Below are 20,562 nucleotides of genomic sequence, written 5' to 3'. Positions count from 1 at the left end.
TATCTGTCTAGCTGACTCATCTTTATCATAGACATTATGTCAACAATCAGCGCTCGTCATCTTGACGTAACGTTGACCCCGCTTGCAATCGGTATTAGCTCGCCTCCGTTCTAGAATTTTAAAAGCGTTGCAGCACCTTAGTTTGTTGTTTGATAGCAAAGTGCACATTGAAATTACTCGGAGTGGTTCTTTGTCATACAGCCAACAGCTTCCATTCTCATTATTCTTGGCTCAGCTTATGTGATGACTGCGCGCTTGCTGTAAAGTAAAAAATTATCGAGATTTTTCTGGAAAAAAAACAGACCAACTAGCGTCGGATGAATTGCTCTCGATCGCCAGACGAAGTCAATTTAATTTAGAGGGGGGCAGCTTAGAGATATTTTATTGGTGCGAAACAAACGACACAACAAAGATTCGCACCCCTGACCTCCAGGTTGACATCATTCCCACTCAGCTATTGATTCCTTTCGCTCACTATCAATTTTAACAAAAGGCTTGATTTCGGATCGTGAGCAAATTATAGCACAAAAAATGAAGAGATAGTGTTAAAAAGTCACTCGAAATCAAAGAATGTTCTAGAACAAAAGTGCAAAAACGGTCAAGTGATAATTTTGCATACAAAATACAAACATATTTACTATAATTGCTTCAAATTTCGTTCGAGAGCAATTAATGATCAAATGCCGCTATGTTATCCCTCGAAAAAAAAATTTGGTGATAAACCCGTAACACAATACTAACACATTTTTCAAAACAGAACCTTAAGTCAAACTACACATTTTCGGTCGGCGCATTCTCCTGATTGTAACATCAAAAATTGAAACTTAGTTTTGCGGTATAAAAAAATTATTTAAAACAAAGCACTCGGTTAGCATCATTTACTCGAAAACTGCGGTTTTGTAAATGAAAACGCTTTTTTACCTACAACACTTTCAGAATACATAAAATTTTTGTTTTATTTGTGATGACGGTTTCATATGCTTTTTTTGCGCGAATGGGTAAGTTATTGCAGATATTTTTCAGATTGGTCTAGAGTGAAAAGGTTGACCAATTCGAGATATCCGAGTCTGAGGGCGAAAATTTTGTTTCCTAATGATTACCAAATAGATTACGTACAAAATGGGTTTTTCTTGGCATCAAAATTGCTCAAGACGAACTAAATCTAACGAATTGTCAATAAAAAGCGCGAGCAAGATGCTTCAGAGAAAACAATAAACGCCTCACCCAAATAAAGAATTCTTTAATTAAAAAAAGTAACAATAGACAGAAAGGTAGCTTAACCGCTCTTTATGATATTCCTCAGCTTTACTGAACAGAAAATTGATAAAAATGACAAAAGAAATGTTTAGTGACAATATCTCTTTTGTTCAGACATCCCTTTGAGTTGCTAACTGAAAAGCCGAGTTGAAAATACTGAATTTAAGAAAAGCTGGCTGAAAGGAGCAGCAAATTAAAATTAGATTAGAATAGCAAACAAAATAAATCAAATCAAATATATTGATATCAAATCATTTTATATCTATTTCTTCATTTTACTGCTCTTTCTTCAGCGCATTTAGCCAACAAATCTACCATTTGCTTCTAGGTCAGAAGACTTCGTAACATTCTAATTTGCGCGAAAAATCCCGCACACAAAAATGACCCTGGTTCGCTTTGCGAAGTTATAACCTCGTAGATATAGTTTAGGTACGCGGGTCCAACTCAGTTTGAAAGTGCAGATCAGTTCAGTTATTTAAAGATAGCGCTTCTCACACTAATGCGTAGTTTCCACGTGATCTGTTTAAGGCTTGGTCTTACTCGTGCAGTGAACGAAAATACTCTTCAATGTGGTGACTTCTGAAGATGATATTGAGTCGCAATCTGAGAAGGAAGAGTGAGGAAAAAAAAACAAACTACAGTGATTATTAGCCCCGGGGCTTGACATAATTTAAAGCATCTGAAGAGAGGAGGAAAAACGGCAGTATACAATATATGCTTAGCTGACAAATTTTCTGCTAACACGCCTTTCTTTTCAGAACTTGCTCAACATTCAATAACAGAAAACTGGTCAAGATATCTTCATAATTGTTTAAGTCTCTGCTTCGGTATGGATTGAACGACGTTCTAAGAATTAGGCACATATAAAACCTGATAAGGTCACAGTTTACCTTTCAAGGTAACCAATCTATACAGCGATAGCTGGGCGAGCAAAAGTGCGTGAGAGTTGAGGGGAGGCGTGAAGGGTGGGGAGGAGGGGGGCATAGTTGGAGGCAAAAGCCATTTGATAAGTACGTCAAAACATAATGCAAAACTATATTTACTCTCCCAAGCTCCAAAACTAGAGATTATTCGAAGATGGTAGAGTGTGGTACTCCGGATAATAAAAGAGTGTGTACACAATATAAGTATTAGAATTTGATTAGCAATTTGAATTGTAATACGGATTGGGTGAATCGAGACAAAAGGCCGCTTAGTTTGGTCAAGTTGGTTGCATTGGTTCTTCTATTCTCTCTCTTTCTTACTCTTTCGCCAGTGGAAGGCTGGGTGAGGGTGTCTGAGCAAATACGGACAGGGTTTATTGGGGGTGGGGAGGGGGTTGTAAAAGGCGTTGAGAGTATGTTTGCACATGAAACGATGAATTTCCACTCACTTAGAACCAGTGAGCATAATTTTGGTTAATCAACTCAACATAACTGAAAAGCACTGCACTGCAGTTCGCATTTGTACTATTTTATTGTGATATATGCGTATGTAACAATGTTAGGTATTTTAATTGCTAACACATGGCAACTTTGTTGATTTGGGCAAAGTTCTTCTTAGTTTCTTGCTGCCATTAGAGGTTGGGCATTATTTGCATTCAGATCTATGAAGCTACTAGCTTAGCGGATTCAGTGTGAACCATTTGGAGTGGGGGTTGCGGCGGTCCCGTTAGTCAACCCTACATCGCCGGTGCTCCCAGCGGTTGCAATCGACGATGAAACAAATGTCCTTTGTTGTGATTGATTGTTGTTGTTATTATTATTGCTTTTCATGCCACCTGTTGAGTTGTTTCTCTTATTGTGGTTGCTTTGACTGTTACCACCACCATTAGAACCACGCTTTGTTTTCCTCCCATTATGGTCCGAGTTTGCGTTGCTATTGTTGCCGTTGCTACCTTGGTACTGCAAGTTACCCGTAGATGAGTTTTTGGTTATTGACGTGGGACCGTTTGTCGCGCTGCCCCCGCTGGAGGAAGAGGTAAAGCTAGGGTATGACTCTGCGGAAGCACTGACGGCATTGGAGTGGATCTGGGGCGCCTGGTAAACGTAGCCTCGCACTCCGTTAACTCCGACATCTATTTCCTGGTGTTGTGGAGAATCACCGGTTCCCATCGTCGGCATCGGAGCTGACGAGCTTTGAAAACTTTTGGGCGAGCCGCTCGTTTTCAACATTGTCGGCCCATTGGATAAGGAGACCGTGTTCAGATTCCCAGCCATGAGGTTGGCCTGTCCGATTATCATTGCACGTGACATTTGGAGGTTCATAACTTGGGTAGTACTGAGAACAGTGGGGCTACTTCCGTTGTTGTACCTACCAGCACCATCGGAGACATTGTCATCTAGCATTTTGGTGGTTATCCTGAAACCAGGTGGGAATTCTAACCCATTGAGTTTCTCTTTTGCATAGTACGCTGCAAAAGACGTGGCGTAAGTTGCGTATGCTAGACCATTAGAGCCGCCTTTGCGACTATCCCCTCCCAGACGGAAAGTCTCCAAACCGGGCACCAAGTCAAAAATACCCCTCAGTTGGCTTTCGGTCGATTTGGGATCTACGAAGGCCTGAATTCGGCAAGAAGAAAAGCCCATAGTTCTACAGGCCAAGTTGATATGCTCGTATGATGGCAGTAGAGGAGAAGATGGCAAGGTTCCGGTGGTAGTCGCGCTCGATCCAGGGTGCGGGGGACTGATCCATGACGCCATAGCACCATCGTCTCCGCATGCGGCCATTTGAAGCATGGCTGACAGACCTGCTCCGTTAGACGCAGCAGCCGTGCCCAGGGCGCCGTGAGGGTGACCTGCAGATGCTGTTGGGGTGGGAGGGAAGAGAGGGGTGATGGTAGGGGCACTACCAGACGGGCTCAGACCATTTGAGCTGTAGCCAAACAAAGGTGGCTGGTAACCTAAAACAACCAAATTAACAATTATTGACATAATTGACTCAATGCCTACAGATTAGACGCTGATATCTGCGTGTAAATTGACTTATACTTTAAACTTTGCAAAGACGGTTGAACATGATAATAGGTCATTGTCATTGTAGATCTATCAACACATAACCGACTAACATCGGGTGAATTAGGCGAGAGGTTGGAATCGTCAGTAGCCAGCTGCGGCTCAGGGATGCTAGCTTTAGCTTAATTGAGGGTGGTGGGCATGGAGAAAAGGGGCAGTGAGAGCGACTGGCGCGGAGTGGGGGTCTAAATTTAAAATCCGCTCTTTACACCATGAATCGATATCTCTTAAACAGTTTGGTTTAATCGCATAATGAGCCTTAAGGATCTAAGAGAACTTAGATATTTTCTGTTTGAGCCCCCACCCCGTACATTTTGCACGCTTCAATTACAGAGCACGTGACATTACATACCAGATCATTATTTAAAAATAAGGCACTTGTGTCTTGGGGATTCAAATAATATACACCCACTAATGCCCTCTATTTATCTCGTTTCTAAGGACGAAAAGTCAAATAGTCAGAGAGCAATTATTATACTTTCATTTGGCTCAATTTCTGTTCAATAAATACACATAAACCGACTAACGTCGGAAAAATTGCTCTCGACTGGCAGGCGGGGCGTAAATTTTTCTTTATGGATGCATAAACATCAGACGAAGGTAGGGTGAGTCCGATTCCTTGATCTCAACAGAGGCATTAACCGCTCAGCTATCAGGGCCCTGTCATCGTATCTCTGACAATCGGTTTTGTTTGAAAAACAAACTTTATTTCAGAGCCAGAGCAATTGAAACCATTCAAAAATCAAGATGTGCGTGTAAAGGTCACTCGAGAAGTCAAAGATTATTCTGGAAGAAAAGCGCAAAAACGGTCAAGCAAAAAATCTGAATAAAATAGACGCACGTTTACAAAAATTTCTCATTGGAGAGCTATTAATAACCTGCACAAAATACACTGCAAAGCGTTTCAGGAAAAATAATATCTAAGAAAGGGCTCGCAAACGTCAATGGCCTGTTTTCGATTGTATCAACTGATGTTCAAACGGAGAGATCAAAGGAAAAGACATGAAGTAGATCTCTCAAATTTCAACACGTGAACAAATACTCTTTAAAAAATAGATTTAACACCGTTCTCCAACTAGTAGAAAACATTTCACGCTGCAAAACCCCTCTTTTTGCTCCACTTCTTGTTCTGGTGTTATAAAAATCATTACTGAAACTTGTCAAAAGATTACAAAGACATAGCCAAAGACCTTGGAACCAACTGCATAAATCAACTATTCAAAAAGCAAATGACAAAAGACAGGCTTAAATAACATTAAAACCAATTTTAACAAGGGTTTTGTTTAAAAAACAGCTCATAATGCTCAAAAACGCAAAAATTGCTCAATCATCTAAGACAGCAAAATGTCAAAAAAGCTTCAAAGGCCAAAAAATTAGGATATATTAAACATAACCAACTAGCGTCGGGTGAATTGCTGTTCATCAGTAGCAACGACTGGCTTCATCAGTTGCTAGCCACAGTTTAGTGAGGCTAGATTAAGCTTAATTAAAGGGGCGTGAGGTGAGCGCAGCAGGGGGCGCACCGCAGCGAGGGGCAAAGGGGTCTGGTGCAACAATAGAGGGGGGGGGGGGGGTGTGCAACGGTGGGAGAGGATATTTGACAGCATGGGGCCCTTAGGGCCTGAACGATGTGCAGGGGTGGGGATTGGAGGGCTGAAGTGGGGACGGTGGGTGGGTGTGGGATCAATTTCTGAGAACCGTCCTTCACACCATAAGTATAGTCTCTAAAGCAGTTTCTGTGAATCGCAAACTTGGAGACTAGTGAGCTGACAGACTCTAAGAAAACTTAATGCCCACTCGCCGTTACCTCTTTATCCCGTTTCTGGAGACGAAAAGTCAAATGGGTCAGAACAAAAATTGGTCCAGCGAAAAATTGCATAAAAGAGACAAACATGGTTAATATATTTGCTACAAATTGCTTATGAGCAATTAACAATAATTTCCTAAAAAGTGCTAGTTAAGTCATTATTGATAAAACATTGCTACTATAATTCAGCGTTAATGAGGGCAAAAGAATATGACATCACGCCAAATAACAGCAGCTGAAGTGCGGCATCAACAAAAAGAGTATAGGAAGGAGGGAGAGAGGGAGATAGAGATATTTTGAGGGAGTTAAAACGTGAAAGAGAAAGAGAAGAAAAGAAACCCCAACCAACTGAGAGAGCTAGGAATATTTTCCATGATCAGATTCGACTCTGCAACTTCCCGTTTTCAAGCCTTGTTAGTAATTAAATCATAGAAAACTGAAAAAAGCAAAATTCAAAAGAAAAGCTTCCAGATTTCGCGGAGAAAAAAGGATCAAAACCATTTTGTCTCTAGAATTCTGTCATATAACCCATCTGCATGACTTGAAAAGTTTCGTCGGCCAGTAATGATAGTCAAACTCAGAAAAAGGACAAAAAACTCAAACAATTTAAAAACAATTGCAATATGTAACAAAATCTTGCTAAACTTCTAGATATTGATATACTCTGAAACATATCATTGTCTCAAGAGACCATAGAGTATCCCAACTTCAAGCCTTAGATAGTATCACTGGCTCAAAAAGATCATAGATTTGGAATATGATAACAATTTTCCAAAATTTTCCAATTAATCAAAAAATTTTATCAAAAAAATGCTAAAACTGGAGTCATTAAATATTGATAACTATTCCATAATATCTAGACAATATGAAACAGCCTATTATCAAACCTTGGAAGAGGTCCCAGGTGCCCGAAAAACTACAAAAAAAATCAAAAAATATTCAGAAAACTATTTAAAAAAATTGCTTAAAATCGAGATATTAAAATCTTGACGAACATTCCATTAAATTTAGAAACTATGGAGTAACCTATTATCAAACACTAGGAGTTTCCTCGGCTCTTGGAATCAAAAAATCAAAAAAATTTATCAAAAAAATTGCTAAAACTGGAGTCATTAAAAATTGATAACTATTCCATAAGATCTAGACAATATGAAACAGCTTATCAAACCTTGGAAGAGCTCTCAGGTGCCCGAAAAACTAAAGAAAAAATCAAAAAATATTCAAAAAACTATTTTAAAAAATTGCTTAAAATCGAGATATTAAAATCTTGACGAACATTCAATTAAATTTAGAAACTATGGAATAACCTATTATCAAACCCTAGAGGAGTTTCCTCGGCTCTTGGAATCAAAAAATCAAAAAATTTATCAAAAAAATTGCTAAAACTGGAGTCATTAAATATTGATAACTATTCCATAAGATCTAGACAATATGAAACAGCTTATCAAACCTTGGAAGAGCTCTCAGGTGCCCGAAAAACTTAAAAAAAAATCAAAAAATATTCAAAAAACTATTTTAAAAAATTGCTTAAAATCGAGATATTAAAATCTTGACGAACATTCAATTAAATTTAGAAACTATGGAGTAACCTATTATCAAACGCTAGAGGAGTTTCCTCGGCTCTTGGGGATAGAGAAACCTAAACAATAAAAATTTTCAAAAAATATTGCAAGGTTTTTAAAATAATTCTTAAAATTTCAGATATTCAAAAGTTGAAAACTATTCCATGGCCAACAAATCCCAATGACTTATGAACAAACCCTAACGGAGGTTCTCTATCCCCTGAGGCAGAAAAACAAACGTGAAATATGAAAATGTCAAAAAAATGAAAAAAACTTCAAGTATTGTAAAAAAAAACTAAAATTCCTGATATTCAAATCTTGAAACCATTTCATTATGACTAGAAACTATGCAGTAACCTATTATCAAACCCAAGAGGAGGTTTGTTGACACCTAGGGCTGAAAAAAATCAAACTTTCAAACACCTTAAAAATTGTGAAAATTGGTATAAATTTGCGAGTTTTTGATTGGATTACCAGAACATATAGCTCTTAAAATGGTCATAAAAAGTACTTATGTCTTGCAGAAGCCCTTCATCAACTTGATACAGCCTCAATTCAAAAATTGACAAAAAAAACGAAAAATTGCAACATTTTGGACTCAAAAACTCTAAAAATGACCTTTTAACATTAACATTAAGCTACGGCCTTCCAGCAGCTAAACATAAAGTAAGATAGAAAAACCATTTTAACTATAAAAAACACCCGGTAGATTGAGGGCAAATAGCAACTATTGACTCCCTAGACATCCATTGGCATTGAAACAAGCAAAATAAAACGGAAAAGTGACGAGTTTACAAAGATAAATACGCGTTATTTTGCATTGCATTTGACAAATGAGTGGGGGGGGGGGGGGTGTGCAACGGTGGGAGAGGATATTTGACAGCATGGGGCCCTTAGGGCCTGAACGATGTGCAGGGGTGGGGATTGGAGGGCTGAAGTGGGGACGGTGGGTGGGTGTGGGATCAATTTCTGAGAACCGACCTTCACACCATAAGTATAGTCTCTAAAGCAGTTTCTGTGAATCGCAAACTTGGAGACTAGTGAGCTGACAGACTCTAAGAAAACTTAATGCCCACTCGCCGTTACCTCTTTATCCCGTTTCTGGAGACGAAAAGTCAAATGGGTCAGAACAAAAATTGGTCCAGCGAAAAATTGCATAAAAGAGACAAACATGGTTAATATATTTGCTACAAATTGCTTATGAGCAATTAACAATAATTTCCTAAAAAGTGCTAGTTAAGTCATTATTGATAAAACATTGCTACTATAATTCAGCGTTAATGAGGGCAAAAGAATATGACATCACGCCAAATAACAGCAGCTGAAGTGCGGCATCAACAAAAAGAGTATAGGAAGGAGGGAGAGAGGGAGATAGAGATATTTTGAGGGAGTTAAAACGTGAAAGAGAAAGAGAAGAAAAGAAACCCCAACCAACTGAGAGAGCTAGGAATATTTTCCATGATCAGATTCGACTCTGCAACTTCCCGTTTTCAAGCCTTGTTAGTAATTAAATCATAGAAAACTGAAAAAAGCAAAATTCAAAAGAAAAGCTTCCAGATTTCGCGGAGAAAAAAGGATCAAAACCATTTTGTCTCTAGAATTCTGTCATATAACCCATCTGCATGACTTGAAAAGTTTCGTCGGCCAGTAATGATAGTCAAACTCAGAAAAAGGACAAAAAACTCAAACAATTTAAAAACAATTGCAATATGTAACAAAATCTTGCTAAACTTCTAGATATTGATATACTCTGAAACATATCATTGTCTCAAGAGACCATAGAGTATCCCAACTTCAAGCCTTAGATAGTATCACTGGCTCAAAAAGATCATAGATTTGGAATATGATAACAATTTTCCAAAATTTTCCAATTAATCAAAAAATTTTATCAAAAAAATGCTAAAACTGGAGTTATTAAATATTGATAACTATTCCATAATATCTAGACAATATGAAACAGCCTATTATCAAACCTTGGAAGAGGTCCCAGGTGCCCGAAAAACTACAAAAAAAATCAAAAAATATTCAGAAAACTATTTAAAAAAATTGCTTAAAATCGAGATATTAAAATCTTGACGAACATTCCATTAAATTTAGAAACTATGGAGTAACCTATTATCAAACACTAGGAGTTTCCTCGGCTCTTGGAATCAAAAAATCAAAAAAATTTATCAAAAAAATTGCTAAAACTGGAGTCATTAAAAATTGATAACTATTCCATAAGATCTAGACAATATGAAACAGCTTATCAAACCTTGGAAGAGCTCTCAGGTGCCCGAAAAACTAAAGAAAAAATCAAAAAATATTCAAAAAACTATTTTAAAAAATTGCTTAAAATCGAGATACTAAAATCTTGACGAACATTCAATTAAATTTAGAAACTATGGAATAACCTATTATCAAACCCTAGAGGAGTTTCCTCGGCTCTTGGAATCAAAAAATCAAAAAATTTATCAAAAAAATTGCTAAAACTGGAGTCATTAAATATTGATAACTATTCCATAAGATCTAGACAATATGAAACAGCTTATCAAACCTTGGAAGAGCTCTCAGGTGCCCGAAAAACTAAAAAAAAAATCAAAAAATATTCAAAAAACTATTTTAAAAAATTGCTTAAAATCGAGATATTAAAATCTTGACGAACATTCAATTAAATTTAGAAACTATGGAGTAACCTATTATCAAACGCTAGAGGAGTTTCCTCGGCTCTTGGGGATAGAGAAACCTAAACAATAAAAATTTTCAAAAAATATTGCAAGGTTTTTAAAATAATTCTTAAAATTTCAGATATTCAAAAGTTGAAAACTATTCCATGGCCAACAAATCCCAATGACTTATGAACAAACCCTAACGGAGGTTCTCTATCCCCTGAGGCAGAAAAACAAACGTGAAATATGAAAATGTCAAAAAAATGAAAAAAACTTCAAGTATTGTAAAAAAAAAACTAAAATTCCTGATATTCAAATCTTGAAACCATTTCATTATGACTAGAAACTATGCAGTAACCTATTATCAAACCCAAGAGGAGGTTTGTTGACACCTAGGGCTGAAAAAAATCAAACTTTCAAACACCTTAAAAATTGTGAAAATTGGTATAAATTTGCGAGTTTTTGATTGGATTACCAGAACATATAGCTCTTAAAATGGTCATAAAAAGTACTTATGTCTTGCAGAAGCCCTTCATCAACTTGATACAGCCTCAATTCAAAAATTGACAAAAAAACGAAAAATTGCAACATTTTGGACTCAAAAACTCTAAAAATGACCTTTTAACATTAACATTAAGCTACGGCCTTCCAGCAGCTAAACATAAAGTAAGATAGAAAAACCATTTTAACTATAAAAAACACCCGGTAGATTGAGGGCAAATAGCAACTATTGACTCCCTAGACATCCATTGGCATTGAAACAAGCAAAATAAAACGGAAAAGTGACGAGTTTACAAAGATAAATACGCGTTATTTTGCATTGCATTTGACAAATACGCATACCCTTGCCTCTCAGAGAAAGCGTAGAGTGATTAGTATCAATGTTAATAAGCATTGGATCTGGTAACTTAGGCCAATTCCAAACATTAAGCATTAAGCAAACGACATCTCTATAAGAGGGCTCGATGGGTTTATCTCGATGTCTCGTTTCCAAATTTGATATCCTTTTTGACATTGAGCAACTGTCGCTTAGATACAGATTAATCAGAATAAGCAGCGAGTGAAATCAGCCCAGAGAAGTCATGCATTTTACGCAAAATGTTGAACAATCGGCAAAATTAGATAAAGCTTAAAAATCGATATTTGACGCAATATAAAAACATACCTGGCAGATTGCCAAAAAAATGTCGCAGATTGTCAGAAAATTGTTTCATGTATTCTCAAAAACATACATGAAACAGACTAAAAAAAACTCTTCTTTTTATTAAATGCTGAGATCTAAGATTTTGATTAGGAATTTGATTAACTTATTGCTGCTTCTATTAGCTGCTCTCAAATACCCTTCCATTAGAGTGACACGCATTCACTTGACCTTATCTCTTTGAATGAAAGTAGAAAGTCAATTTCAGACTGAAGAAGTCAATTTTGAGAGAGTAAGTCATGTGTGACCAAAAACATCATCACGCGAAAGAACACAAAAACTAGCTCCACTAAGAGAAAAAAAATGACGTCACGCACGCACTTCAGTTGAAATTGCATGAGCGAATGAACAAAAAAAAGATTTGAAGTGGTTGTGCCGTCATATGGTCGTAACAAGAATCAAGACAACGAAATAAAAAAAACCAAGAGAAGGCCAAAAATAGCCCCAGCTATCGCTGTGCGGCTTTTAAAAACAAAACAGGCGCGTAATAATAGCCAACTGACAAGATGATACAGCTATTAAAAACAGCTTAGACATATTTTCACACCTACTCTGGTCGCTCAAGCAGTTCAAACAAAATTTCAAAATCAAATTTAAACGAAAAGCCTATTGAAATCAAGACCAACTCCAGTAGCGAAAAACGTTTTGTGTCCTCTCAGAGAGTACCTCGCCATTAGAGACAATTTCTCAAAGATATGTGAAATAGGGGACTTTTAGCTTTAGCATCAGCGTGGATACGTCGTATGCAAAAAAAAACTGTCCAACTTCAGAGAAACAACCAAAGAAAAGAAGATCGAATTACAAGCAAAACTATTGTCTTAGACAAAAAATTTCCAAACGAACTTCCCAAATGAAGAACTCATCGAAAATTTTGTTCAAAACTGAAAAGACAAACATTGAACACTGCCACGTATAGCAAAGGTGATCAATTTAACACCCAAAAACATGAGATAAATAAAAAGAAACCGATGCAAACCCAGGACCCGCTCAATCCAGCAATAAAACTCCAACAATTTGATATTTAAGTTCGGGTCCACTAAGTAAACCTAACAAGAAACAGAACAAACAAAATTTCTTCATTTCATTATTTCATTATATAAATTTCCTCTCAAAGAAAACGAAGAAAATTCTTCGGAACGCTAGAACACTAACAAATAGCCAAAAATAACAAAATACAATAATTTAGGCATCAAAAAATCACTAGCTTTTAGGAATTAACAATTGCATGAATCAAATTCTGGAGGAATTCTAGTTAAAGATATTATTTCAACATTGGAAACTGAATTGAACAGTGAATGATCATTCGTTTACCAAACGCAACCGGCTAACGGCGAGCGAATCGCTCTCGAACCACTGATGATTGGACGATTCTATTGTAGCCTGAGGGCAATAAGTTAATAAAGGTGCTGATGATATCTTTTTCAAGTGAACTTTAGTAGTAAATTGTCAACAATCGATTATAGATTTTTAAAGATTTGAAGAAAAAAATTCAACCAATTCCAGCGCGCTTTTCATTCAACTTCTAATAAACTGCAGCGACTTGCATTGAGCTCATTAAAAATGTGAATGAGATTGATGAAGATCACGCAAAAACAAGAGTTCAAGTGTGACTAAGTCACTCGAAACGTCTACATGTTCCAGCCATAAATTTTACACTAATGGCACAAGACAACAATAATGGCTTCAAACTTCGTGCGGGGGCAATTGATATCAGTTCCCTTTGAAAATCAAAAATCACGAAAATTTTCAGAAACGCCATATCTAATGAATTGATTACATATAAATCTGTTTACAGACACCAAAAAACAGGAGAGAATGAAAAAATAACTAATTCAGCGGGGATAGGGAGAGTATCTTGGATAAATTATTATATGCTTTCAAATGGTCTTATTAGCGCATAAAATAGACCACTCTCAAGATTTATATTGAAAAAATGGCCTTTTCTTGATTAAACTTTCATTAGTAAATTACGAATAAAGCTAGCCGCTGAAACCCTGAATGAAATCAAACCTGATCACCCAAAATAGTCCGGCGTGAAAAAGTACTAAAAAAGTCAAATCAAGGGGACTTTTAGCTTTAGGGGACTTTTAGCATCGAATGAAACATTTTGGTGCACTAGAGTCTTTAATTCATGGACTCGAAAAAATGCCTGACGTTTTGTGTTTGAGTATAACCTGGATGAAAAGCGGCGATGACGCATATAGTTTACTTGTTACAGGCTATCATCAGTATGCGCTGACAAACAGAAGTTCGAAGGGTGGTGGTTTTATGATACAGTTGAAAAGTGATTATGATTTGATAAGAATACACAAAAATCCTCTCAAGGAAGCTGCTGTTATAGAAATTAGTGCTAATAGTTTACGGTTCTTTGTGGCAGTCATATACAATAAACCTAGCATGACCAAAACGGACTTCTTAGATTTTTGATCTCTTGGAGTCGTGGAGCAGCACTACAAAACCTTTTATTATCTGCGGTGACTTCAATATCAATATTTTTGAGCAGAATCATTATGTACACGACTATATGAAAATAATAGCTTCAAATGGTTTTGTATTAGGAGTAAACGAACCATTTAGAGTATCGCATAGTACTTCAACATGCTTAGATCACTTTACCGAAATGTACATAATTGTGAAACCGAGGTCCTGCTACATCAAAGCTTCTCAGATCATTACCCGATTCAACTCAGTTGGAGAGTTCGAACAAAAACAAATAAAGACTTCTTTTTAGAATACTTTTTAGAAATACTAAGTTTGCAAAAGATCCAGAAAAAGTTAAACGCTATTTATATGAACTAGATAAAGAGTTGGCATTAAGAAAAAAAATAACAACGTGTACCAATCCTTCAAATGCGTTCAATGCCTTTAGTAGTGTGTTTTTAGATGTTACAGACAGATTTGCTCCCTTAATACAGCTTGGTAGAGACAAACAAAAACAGCCTAAATGGTTCAGCAACAAACTGAAAAATCTCAAAAGAAAGAAGAACATTGCTCATCGTTATTGGAAAGGAAGCGATGATAATAGTTGGCTAGAAAAGTTCAAAAGATTAAGATCAAGCTTTGAAGAACAGTGCTCTGCAGCCAAAAAAGACTTCTATTTAAACAAATTTAAATCTTGCCTCGGTGATAAAAGATAAGTCTATAAGTTAAAAAATGATTTAAGTGATAAAGTGATGAACAGTTCCAAGGTCCCTGTCCTGGAAACTGTGGCGAACAGTATTAGTCAGCCGAATGATCAAGATAACGCAATAGCCTTTAATAAATATTTTGCCAATGTTGGGTTTGAAATCAGCAAGCATCTCGGTGCCGAAAATGAACCGGAAGTTCCAAGACGTCAACAATCGATGTTTCTGTTTAAAGTTACAAAGGAGGAAGTAAACTTGTAATATCAAATTTGGATAATAAATCATCCTCTGGTGAGGAGTTTGTTGATAATCTTTTGGTGAAAATGTCAGCCCGGATAACTATTGAGTACATTACGTTTTTAATAAATCTTTCGTTCCACAGGGGCGAATTCTTGCAAGAGCTTAAAAAAGCAAACGTTTTTCCTTTGCACAAATCTGGTTCAAAGTTAGATGAAAATAATTACAGGCCTATTTCACTACTTAGTGCTTGGAGCAAGGTCTATGAAAAAATTATGTTTAATCGGATATACTCTTACTTTGAAAGGTTTTCTTTGTTTAATCATAGACAATTCGGATTTCGAAACTAACATAGCACAATTGATGCACTTGTTGAATTTACGGAAAATTTAAGATGTTTCAAAAATAGGAAACGTTTTTAGTTTTTTCTTGGATCTGAGGAAAGCTTTTGATACAATTGATCACAAAATGATAATTAGGAGGATAGAATGTTACGGTATCAGAGGAAAAGCATTAAAATGGTTTGAATCATACCTCGAGCATAGAGTGCAGCGTGTTCATTTGAACGGAGTTATGTCTAGCTGGGAAGAACTTAAATGTGGTGTACCACAGGGATCTATTCTTGGTCCTCTTTTATTCACTATCTACATATTTGATTTACCTTTAGTTTGCAAAAAGCTTGATGTTATTCTATTTGCAGACAAAACAAACCTAACTGCTGCAGGAATGCAGGCAAATGAAGTTGAACAAGAAATAAAGAATATTAGCAAGTGGCCCAGTTCAAATGAATTAGTGCTCAATTTAGATAAAACAGTACAGATGGGCGTCACTCCAGCAGCTAATGCGTCAGACAGTTTCTGTTTTAACTCGAGGGAAATAAAAAAGGAACCAGTTTGTAAGTATCTAGGAATACTTGTTGATTCCAAGCTTTCTTTTGGAAGTCATATTGAAGAAGTTAAAATAAGTTAAGTAAGCAATGCGGTATTATCGCAAAATTGAGACATTTTGTGCCTAGGGAACTGCTGTTACAGCTTTACCAATCAAACGTTAGGCCTATTGTTCAAAGAGGAGTCTTAGTCTATGGCTGCTGTAATTACTCTTTGATTCTGCCTATTTATTTTTACAGAAAAAAATTGTGAATTTCGTTTATTTCGAGAAAAGAACCGATTCATGTGAGGACATATTCCGGAAGCACTCCATATTGACTGTTTATGATCTGCACGTGTATGAATTGATTAAGTTTTCTCTGAAAGCAATCAGTGGCCTTCATTGTGAAAATTTTTGTAATGACTTGTTAGTACCTTATACCATAGAAAGAGAAACTAGGGGATCGCCAATTAAGTTACTTAAACAACCTTTATGCAAAAGAAAAATAGAACGCTGTTCAATCAAGATTCGTGCAACCAAGTTATACAATAAATTAAAAAGCCTTGAAATTATTCCTGCAGACTTTGAAGCGAAGGCGTCAGGCGAAATTGCTAATTTTTGCCATACGTTGAAGTGTCCATTTTTAGTTTGCAATCACGAACTCGCAAAATTTGTATTTGATTTTTAATTTTTGTGTCACATTGACTATCTCTCAAACAGTGTTAATTTGTATATATTTTTTCGGAATTATATTAATTGTTGTATTTGTACTCAATTCTGGGGTAGACTGAAAATTGGGCGTCTATAGCCCCGTTGTCTGTCCTCTCCAATGCAAAATTATTGTGCAGTAATTTGTATATTATTCATTGGAGAAATTAATTCTTTCTTTTAAACTCAAGCAAGCAAAAAATGATTCGGAAGTTTCAAGAGCAATCAAAAATCGATGAACAATACGTATTTCTGAGCCAATTTTCTCAAAACACAATGGGCTTTCAATCACAATTGATCTTTAAAAACCAGCAGTGGGAGAAAAGGATGACATACAGCTACAATTATTAGACTGTGTACATTTCTGCGAGCAAAAAGTATAAAAGGCTCACGGCCAACGAACGACTGCGGCGTGATATGGTGTACCCTGCTTTAATCGAGGACGTGGTTAGGACTTGATTTAGCAGAGCCAATAACTTCTCTGTAATGAAAAATGACACTAGTGCTCAATACTGACCAATAAAGAAACGAATTTAAAAGAAATCTATTTCTGTAGACTTTAATTGAACTTCAATAGTAACTGACTGAAAAAAAAATTGCATGAAAAAGACCGGCCGAAAATTTCAATAAAAGCTTCGAAATTAATCGAGAGCAAAACAATATTCGTCTGTTGGCGAAAAAGCATACACCGACTAAAGTCGCAAGAATTACTCTGAAACTCCAGGCGGGGCAATTTAATTTAGAGAGGGTGCAGCTGAGCAAGTTCTTGGAGGCGCAACAAAACCGCCCTGAGGAGGTTCGCAACCGTGACCTCCCAGATAACTGTATGCGCCCTAACACACTCATCTATACTGGTTTTGTTACTTGCTCGCTTACAATAGCCTTTATATTACCAACAAACTTGATTTCGGAATAGCAGTTTAAATCACGTAGAAATTAAAAAGTGAAATTAAAAAGCGTGAAAAATACACTCGAGAACAAAATATGCTGTAGAAAAACATCAACGCACAAACAAAAGCGCAAAAACTCCAAGCATAATTTTGCATACAAAGACAGGCTTAGAATACTTGCTTCAATTTCGTTCGCGAGGAATTGAAATTATTACTACAGCAATTTGGTTCACTTTTAGATCAAAAAGCCGCCTTGACAAATAGTAATGGCAGAAAAACATGATTTCCTCGGATCGCTAACGACAGGAGATCACCTTATCAGCAGCCAAAATACCTCCAAGTTATGTCATTGACGGCCAAAAAACCATCAAACGGTTGCACTAAAAGTAGAAATAACTATAAGTATCTTCCAAGGAGAAACAAATTACGCAGCGCCCGCATTTTTCAGTATTTAAAATTTAGATAATTGACAAATACAAAAAATGAAAACATAAAACGATGAAATCAGAAACAACCCAAATAATGATGTGCCGCTGCCATAACATACTAGCATTAATACATTAATTTGAATATTAAAACTCCTATACATATATAACAGCTACAAATTATGGTTTAAAAATATCGCAGCGTGTTTCACTCAGGGGGGGGGGGGGGGGCACGGGGTGAAGAATAACTAAATTCTACAAGGGGGCTTCAAATCACGTCATTAGAGGCTATTATATACCACTTTAACCACTAATAAAATTTAAAAAGAAAAACTACACCAATTTGGGCGCACATTTCATTTGACTTTTAATACTGAATTGCCACCACTAGAGTTTGGCTACTGACACTTGTGAATGAGAGAAACGTAGATCAAGCAAAACGAAAAATTCAAGGGCGCAAAAGTCACTCGACAAGTCAAAACGGTCAAGCGAAAAATTTGCATAATGAGGGCCAACACGTTTACAATAATTGCCCCAAAATTCGTCCAAGAGCAATTTTAAAATATTTCACTATATACGTAATTCCAAGGACGGAAACATTCACCAAATATACCCGCCAGATTGTCGGAAAATAGCCGCCGTTGATTCCAGTAAGCATGATTGGGATTGAAAGAATCGAAGATATTGAAAAAAAAATTTTGAACAAAAACATTTGTTAAGTCCGATTTATTTTGATGGCAATTCGTAGTTGAACATACTTCTGTTTCTTAGAGAGAGGCTACAGGGGCTACTATCAATACCAATAAGCATTAGAGATGGTAACTAAGACTTATAGGAAAGACGTTCAAATAGCGGGCATCTAAAATTGGGCTTTATGGGTTCATCCCGTTTCTATTTGACATCAATTTTTTATACTGATTCTGTTCATTTTGAGTTGCTTTGCTGAGCAACTTATGTTCAAAATCACTTTTAGCAGAAGAAGAGAAGAGAGAACTAGCTAGCCTAGAGAAGTCAAAAAGATTTCACGTGAAATGTTGAAAAAGCGGCAAAATGAGGTAAAGCGAAACATTCTTTTGTTCGACGAAGTAAAAAACATAGCAGGACAAGTCCTGACGTACAATTCAAAGAATTTTCAGAAAACATAACAGAAAACTAGACTAAACAGAAAACTTGACCTAGAACGGACTATGAATGAATTGTGAAAACCATTTAGAAATAAATGCGATTCAAAAAAATCAAAGTGAAATTGCCGCATGTAAATAAAAAACCACTAGCGAGAAAGCGAATTTTTGTTGAAACACCGTTTTCTCACTCTACTTTAAATTTAGAGCAAAAAATTTTCACGCCGCAAAACAACTCGCTTTTTCGCTCCATTTCATGTTTCGGCGTGACCAAAATCAATACTCCAATTTGACTTCAAAAATCATGAAAATGTGTGAACAGATCTTAAAAAAAGACATCGCCCCAATACAATTCAAATTCTTTGAATTGTAAAAAAAATAGGAGCCCTATAATAGCCGGCTGAGAAGATGAGGGCGACTATTAAACAGAAAACAAACTAGATACATCATAACTTGCACTGCTACTTACAAGCAATGAAATGATCGAAAAACGCCCCAAGTTCTCAAAACTTATTAGATGACCAAATACATTTTTAATTTAGCAGCAAAAAACAAAAGTTTTTTGACAGTCGTTTCTTCGTTCTGATTGCCTGGCCATTAAAGTGTTCACATTTTTTTGTCATTTGGCGGGCACTGAAAAAGTCGAGCTCTTGAGATTTAACTTGAGATAATCCAGATTTAAACAACATAAAAACCAAAAACAAAAAAAAATCAGGTGAGAATTAATATCAGTTCAACCTTTTTTGTTCAAAATCATTGTCATCCACCTCTCCAACAGCATACCAGATGGAGAAATTATTACACTTGAACAAAGTCGACCCAGGTCGACCGAATAGCTCTCGGACAACGTGCGTGAGTAAGACTGTATTGTAGCCTGTTTCAGCCATGGGGCATTGTGACGAGCATTAGCGGATGGGAACGAGCCTCAAGTGATATCCCAGGTTATTATTGAATACTGGAACGATATACTATGAAGAAACGAAACTAATTTTGGCACACTATCGCTTGAGAAATTCAAAAGTTCGACTATCTAGCCGAAGACTGAAATTCCCCTGAGTATTTTATTCCGACCAGGATTCGTTCCAGACACACCCTAAGATTTTCTAACCGTTCCTTAACCACTACAGAAATTAAATAACTAACTCACTAATTACTAAAAACCAAACCAATCAACATACCTGAATGCAGTGAATGATGACCAACTGAGTCGCTGGTGCCTACTGCTCCGGCAGCAGAGCCAGCACTTGGACCCTTCGATCCGTACAATGTGGGCATTGAGTACGAGCCATGTCCGGCAGAATTGAAAGGAGGCACACTATAGGCATACTGTTGCTGGTGACCCTGGGCTACGGGACCCCCCTTCGGAGGTCGGGGATCGGCCAGGATGGCTCTGTATTCCGGTGCTGCTTCTTCAAGAGCAAGTGCCGCATGGCTCGCTCTGTAGAACTTGACATATGCAACTCCTCTCGATTCTCCCGTCTCCTTATCCTAAATCAGTTTTAAACTGGTAAACAGTCACTCAACAAGCTAATGACAGCATTGAGTGCCCATGTTACTAATTTGCAGTGAAAAGAAAATTGAAACAAACTGATTTTGCTTAACTAAAGCCTTAACAATTCGCAGTAAATATTTTAAATAACATATATAACCAATAATTGCCTCGTGGACATCAAATAAAGCGCTCAAATCAGTAGCTAGTAGTAAAATATAGACGAAGTACA

The 20,562-nt window shown here is 36.7% G+C and overlaps 1 protein-coding gene across 1 annotated transcript in view; it reads right to left on the bottom strand.

Moving 5' to 3' along the window:
• Positions 1–1,399: 1,399 nt before the first annotated feature.
• Positions 1,400–20,562, bottom strand: part of LOC142353317 (uncharacterized) — a 28,516-nt gene continuing 9,353 nt past the window's right edge. The window contains exons 3-4 of the mRNA XM_075405548.1: positions 20,020–20,329; positions 1,400–4,138 (exon numbers count right to left, since the gene is read on the bottom strand). Of these exons, the coding sequence (XP_075261663.1) occupies positions 2,868–4,138; positions 20,020–20,329 (1,581 nt within the window). The 3' untranslated portion in view covers positions 1,400–2,867. The remainder of the gene's footprint in view (positions 4,139–20,019; positions 20,330–20,562) is intronic.

Source organism: Convolutriloba macropyga, chromosome 14 (assembly GCF_964194025.1).
Source record: "Convolutriloba macropyga chromosome 14, txConMacr16.3, whole genome shotgun sequence".
Taxonomy (NCBI): domain Eukaryota; kingdom Metazoa; phylum Xenacoelomorpha; order Acoela; family Convolutidae; genus Convolutriloba; species Convolutriloba macropyga.
This window is presented reverse-complemented; position numbering and strand designations above follow the sequence as displayed.